This window comes from Leptosomus discolor, chromosome 5, assembly GCF_034619465.1.
Source record: "Leptosomus discolor isolate bLepDis1 chromosome 5, bLepDis1.hap2, whole genome shotgun sequence".
In the NCBI taxonomy this organism is placed as follows: domain Eukaryota; kingdom Metazoa; phylum Chordata; class Aves; order Leptosomiformes; family Leptosomidae; genus Leptosomus; species Leptosomus discolor.
In genome coordinates this window covers 53,959,639-53,965,638 of record NC_141395.1, presented here as the reverse complement: position 1 = coordinate 53,965,638, position 6,000 = coordinate 53,959,639, and the positions used below count along the sequence as shown (strand labels likewise).

General features: G+C 42.5%; 1 protein-coding gene across 2 annotated transcripts in view; it reads left to right on the top strand.

The window, feature by feature from the left end:
• Window positions 1-597: 597 nt before the first annotated feature.
• MMP16 (matrix metallopeptidase 16) overlaps window positions 598-6,000 on the top strand; it is a 191,870-nt gene continuing 186,467 nt past the window's right edge. For both annotated transcript variants that reach the window (XM_086465305.1, XM_086465304.1), the window contains exon 1: window positions 598-729. In XM_086465305.1, coding sequence (XP_086321431.1) covers window positions 598-729 — 132 coding nt within the window. The remainder of the gene's footprint in view (window positions 730-6,000) is intronic.

Below are 6,000 nucleotides of genomic sequence, written 5' to 3'. Positions count from 1 at the left end.
ATGTAGATTTCGGCTGAACATTCTGGAGTGGAGGGGAGCGGTGGGGGCCGAGCCGAGCCGAGCCGAGCCGAGCCGAGCCGAGCCGAGCCGAGCCGAGCCGAGCCGAGCCGAGCCGAGCCGAGCCGAGCCGGCCTTCCCCGGGAGGGGGAGGGGGAGGGGGAGGGGGAGGGGGAGAGAGAGAGAGAGAGAGGGAGGGAGGGAGGGAGGGAGGGAGGGAGGAGGAGGAGGAGGAGGAGAGGGGGGAGGAGGAGGAGGGGGGAGGAGGAGGAGGGGGGGGAGGAGGAGGAGGGGGGAGGAGGAGGAGGCGGGGAGGCGGTTGCTGCTGCTGGGCAGAGAGGAGTCGTTCAGGAGCTGCGGCTGCACTCGGACGCCACATTCCTTCCTTATGGGACTGGCGGTGAGGATGAGCGAAAGCTGACCCTGCCCGTGCTGTGAAGTGTCTGCTTCTGCTCCTGCTCCTGCTCCTCCTCTCCTGCTGTGGGTGAACCTGCGCTACGGGCTTTTCACCGGCACAGCGAGGGGGGTTGGTTTGTTTGTGCATTTGTTTAAGGCAAAGAGAAAGAAAGAGATTTTCCATCCACTGGAGCACAGTTCACTATGATCGTACTCGCATTCAGCACTGGAAGTCGGTTGGATTTCGTGTCTCAGTCCAGGGTGTTTTTCTTTCAAACCTTCCTTTGGATTTTATGTGCTACAGTGTGCAAAGCGGAGCAGTATTTCAATGTGGAGGTAAGATCAGCCGTATGCATGTACGAACGTCTGTGCTTCCCCCTCTCCCTTCCCCCCCTTCCTTTTTTTTTTATATGTCCTAAATAAAATAAAATCAAATAGCCAGCCAGCCATGTCTTTCGGCGGCCAGGGCAGACGCCTGTGTTGGCTTTCCTTCCAGCAGCCGGTAGCTAGCTCCCCTCCCGGAGTTCCCCCGCCTGATTGATGCGTTTCAGCCGGCGGTCGCGTTATCCGCGGCGGCACAAAGGTCGGTGCCGGCGCCGGAGCGCAGCCCTTGCCCCCCGCTGCCCCCGCCCGCGGGAGACGGGGAGCCCTCAGCCCGGGCGCGGGGGAAGCCTGCGGAGCAGCATGGGCACACACCTCAGGGACGGCTACGTGAATATCTTGGACGTAAAATACCGCTGTAGTGCTGAGCTTCCCCAGCCTTTTTTTTTTTTTTTTTTTTTTTTTTTTTTTTTTTTTTCCCTCCTTCTTTGTTTTTTGAAAGAAGAATGCATGGAAGAGCGTTATGGGGACAGGAGGAGGGAAACTTGAGATTTTGGCACGTTTCTTTGAGGCAGAGTGTTTGACAACATAAGATCTTTTTCCCATTTAAACGTAACAAAAAGAGTTGCCACTAGAAATAGTGAAACAAACGGCATAAAGGTGCAACTACAGCACAAAAGTTAGAGGGTGTGGAGGACCACGAAACAGAAATTTTCCAAGTGAAAAAGAAGATTAAAATGTGGGGTACCTAGATGGGGCAAAAGAGTTTATAGTGACAGTGAGAATTCTGTGGACATCCATTTGCAGTCATTGTGCTGTACACTGCCAGTTTTCCTATTTGAGGTTTTTACGTAGTGTTTTTTTATGACCTAATGTTATTTTACTGACTTTTCAATCTTTGTATATGTTCTTTCCTCCTTTTTCTCCCTCCTGTCACTCCATTTGTTCTGCTGTGAACCCTTCTTCTTGTGTTTCAATGGGATGTATTTCCCTCTTCTTTTCCCTGTCTATTCAACTTCTTCATCTTTCTTATTATGTGTCTCTAATTTATATGTGCTCTTTCAACTTCTAATACGTAGTTCTGGTTTTCTGATAGATCTCTGTGTACCTTCATTTGCTTCTGTCCTACCAGCCCCACTCCAAACTTTCTGCTGCACCCATACGCCACCCTCACTTACTTTTAGTTTTAGTCTCTTTCGTGTCCTGGGTTCCCACAATTCTTTCTCTCAGAGAAATGAAGTCTGTGTCTTTTCTTCTGTCTCGCACATGTGCACACTTGTTTTTATGTCAGCTCATGTTCTCACTCAGTGACACTCATTCTTGCTACCGTCTTTGGCAAGATTGCTCCTGCAGATGCTTCTCTGCTCCTAAACCGTCTCCCTTTTTGTCTAAAGTTCTTACCTGTACTCCTTCTCCGTCTGCCTCATGCAGGAACATGTCATATGTATTAAAAAAAAGAAAACCACTTTCTCCATATCTGCTTTCATTCTGGTCTTTCCCTCTCTACAGGCAGTTTCCCTTGCCACATGCAGGCTTCCTGTCAGTTTAACAAAACACTATGGATATAGCTTCTCTCCTTGACTTGTATCTCTCTGGAAAGTACTGTCTTTTTACTCCATCATTAAGATGTCTCCTGATTATAAATCCTAGTCTTTTTTATCTGTCATCTACACTCTAGTCACTGTTACTCATTCGTCATCACAAACGTGCATCTGTCCTTCTGTTTGATTGTAAGGTCTTTGGGGCAGGACTCATGTCATCTTACATGTTTATGCGATACGTACCATGCTTCGAGTCTGAAGTACAGTTGTGAGACTTTTGCTATGTAAGTATTAAAGTCACAAATTTCAGAGCGCACATTCAAGTTTTATCCTTCTTTTGCTCATGTCCTCAGCTGCCGTCTTTACTGATGAGTGGGGGAAAGCAGTGTGGAAGTGAGGAAGTTGCTCTTTGTATCCTCTCCAGGCTTCACAGGCTGGCCCCCTGCAGGGTTTAGGGAAGAAATTCCAGCGACAGAACTTTCTCCTCCCACAGTAGTCTGCTTTGCTGGCATCTGGCTCTGCTGGAGAGACAGGCGGCAAATGGAGCTAGTGTGGGAGGAGAAAAAAGGTTGGTTTAGTCAAGTGGAATATGAACAGGAGGCCAGCTCCAGTCAGAAGGAGGTTTTATGAGGAAAGAAGGGAAACGCTTTCATTTTTGCCACCTCTTCCATATGGAAAACAGCACATTTTCAGGGCAAAGGCAGTATCAGGAGCAAGAAACACTGTTGGGTGGAATGAAGTAGTGTGTGTGCGTGTGTGTGCGCGTGTGTGTGTGTGTGATGAGGGCACATATTGCTCCATTTTGAAGTATACCGTCTCCTGGTCTTCCTCCCAGCTCTTTTGAAACAAAGTCTGTTGTCATATGCCAACTCTACCGGTCTCTTTTCGTGTTTAAGTCTTTGGGCCACAGATTGCTGGGAGCCAGGAGAGTGTTCCAGGGAATTACTCTGATATTCAAGAGCTGTCCTAAAATATGGGACTTTTCCCTAGGCTGCTGTCTTTGACCACTGTCAGTGACATGGTCTTGGGCTAAATGGACCTGAAATTTGCCCCAGAGCAATCATTGCCATGTTCACATTATTTTGATAGTGCTGAAAATTCAGCTTTCTTTTTGTTGGGAACAGGAAAGGCTAAAAGCATGAGAAATTTGAGGTAAAGGACTTGGCAATGGCATGTACGTATGGTGCTGTATGATCTTCCGTGTCAGCACAACTGCATGAAACAGTTGTATTTTATAGTAAATCGTGAAAATACGACAAATATTTCTTATGACAATAAGAATAAATATACAAAGTAGGGTTCATGAAAGAAGTGGTGTACATTGAGTTGAATGAAATGTCACTGAACAAATGCTTGGGATGGTTGGAAAGCAGATTTGTTTGTTTTTTTTTTTTTGCATTCTTTCTTTTCTCTAAATAAAGTTGAGATAATACCTGTCGAACATTATAAAATGCAGAGATAATTTATTTCCTATTGTTTTTCTGTCTCATTTAATCCACATTCCTGATTGATAAGCAAAATCTGTGTAGTAGTGTTAGGTTTGGGGTTTTTTTGGTTTGTTTATTTCAATGGGGGTTTGTTAGGCTGTGAGCCAGGGCACTTTTTAGGAGATACTACTGTAGCTCAAAGACATTAAATAATAATGTTATCTTTTCAAAGGAAAGCACAAAGCTGAAGTTGACAAGCTTACATGAACATTACTGTTTTTAGCATTTTGTTGTGTCTCAGTAAGATTTCTTTTAACCAAGCATCTACGTGGATAAGTCCTCCAATTTCCAATGGTAGCTGAGTTGTCTGTCCTTAAGTGTATTCATGTATGTAGTATTTCGTCTGATAGACATAGCTGAGTAGGATTCAGATCATGGAGTACGGGACTCCGGAGGGTCACACTTACACTCTGAGTCAGTGAGAGCTTTGCAGTAAAGCTGCATGAGAGGTGATTGTAAACTGATAGTTTACGTAGTCATGATGAAGTTTGATTCACATAGTCTTAAGGGTAGGAAGATTTTAGCATTAATTATCGAAGTTCACTGGTTATCTGTGGTGTTTTTGTGAGACGACGTTTCTAACTTCCTCTTCTCACTGCTGAACTATTGGTTCAAAACCATAGCATCAATGAATAAGTGCACTAATGGAAGAGTATGTCCATCAATGTAGAGTTTTTCTTCTGTTTTCAGCTATTTCTGTACACTAGCAGAGGAAAATGTCCATCAGTGAGATAGTGAATGGAATAATAATAGTTATTAAAAGAATATTTCAAATGTAAAATTGAAACAGGCACACACAAGATAATTTGTTACTAAAAAATGATAGCGCAATCAACTTTTCGCCACCCTGAGTTTCTCACTGTAGTAATAATAATTTGTTGTTCAAAGATGACTCCTTTGCATGTTATTTGGAGTGTCTTTCACAAGTAATGTCCATGTAGACTATATATATATTTATGTGTTTTCCAAAACCTGATAATATTGTACTGTTTGAGCTGGTATTATACTGTGAGTTTATCTTCTATTGTTATTCATTAGTTTATATGTGTATTTAAATAATAAGTGTATGTATGTTTGATTTACTGTTAAATATTCAATATAAAAATTAATAAACAATGTCACCATTTTAAAAGGAAAAAATGGTTCTTGAAACAAGCGTACCTTGGTCAGAAGACAGGATGAGTATGAATCTAGAATAAGATTGATCTCTGGATTCTAATACTGCCTACTTTCTTACTCCTGTGAGCAACTGTATCAGCTGGGTATCTGCATAAAGCCTGTTGATCAATGAAGTGTTTTTAGAATTGCACCTAGTTTCATTGACTGTATCTATGCTGTGGGAAACACTATAGCGACAAAGCATGTTTCATCATCTTAGTGGTCAAGCTGGCACCTATGCTCTATTTTCCTTCTTCTAAGGCTAAATATATGGACTTAAATCCCTAGGGGAGATCCTAAAATGACTCTTCATTTTAGTGTGAGCAGCTCTTTAAAAAATACAGTCTTTTCTCTCCTCCTATTTTCAGAAGTAGGACAGTTAAATTGCTTATTGTGGAACAAAATACAGTGGAATACAAACTTCTGAAAAATGCCATCAGTTTCCTTCATGGTAATAAGTGGCTAAGAACCCTGTTGTTTTCATTGTTAATAAACTTTACAATTAGCCTCCAGCTCTTGCTGAATGGCAATGCATGACCTTTTCTTCCATAGGCTTTGGATCTTTTAAGCTTAAAACCAGACCAGTGTAATTCTTCAGCTGGTAATTGAAAAGGAATAAACATTTAGGAGGGGAAAAAATCCTCCAATACCATGTTTACACACTTTTCAACTAGTGGGCTTGGTCGTCATGTTCGCAAGCACAACATAGTATTTTTATGATTTGATAAAACGCAAGCTCAAAACTATGGAGAGCAATTAAAGTGTTTTTGGTCTAAATAGTGCCACATGTCCTGTAAGGAATTTACAGGGTCTTCTGCATTGTTTTTAGTTGCAGTCAGTATGCTTGATTCTCAGTTACTTAAATTTTGAATTTCATTCTTGCATAAGGTATCAACTAAATGAATTGGATTTTTGTTAGAACAAGAAGTTCACACTGAAATTATTAGAAGGATGGAGAGGAGTTGTTGAATCAGACGGTGGAGGTGGTTGGTGGGTGAAATATTAGTCAATGAAAATATATAAGGTATAATGTGGAGTATTTCCTGTTTGATTATTGAGGAAATACAGATACATACAAAACCGCCTGTAAAGCCTTCTGT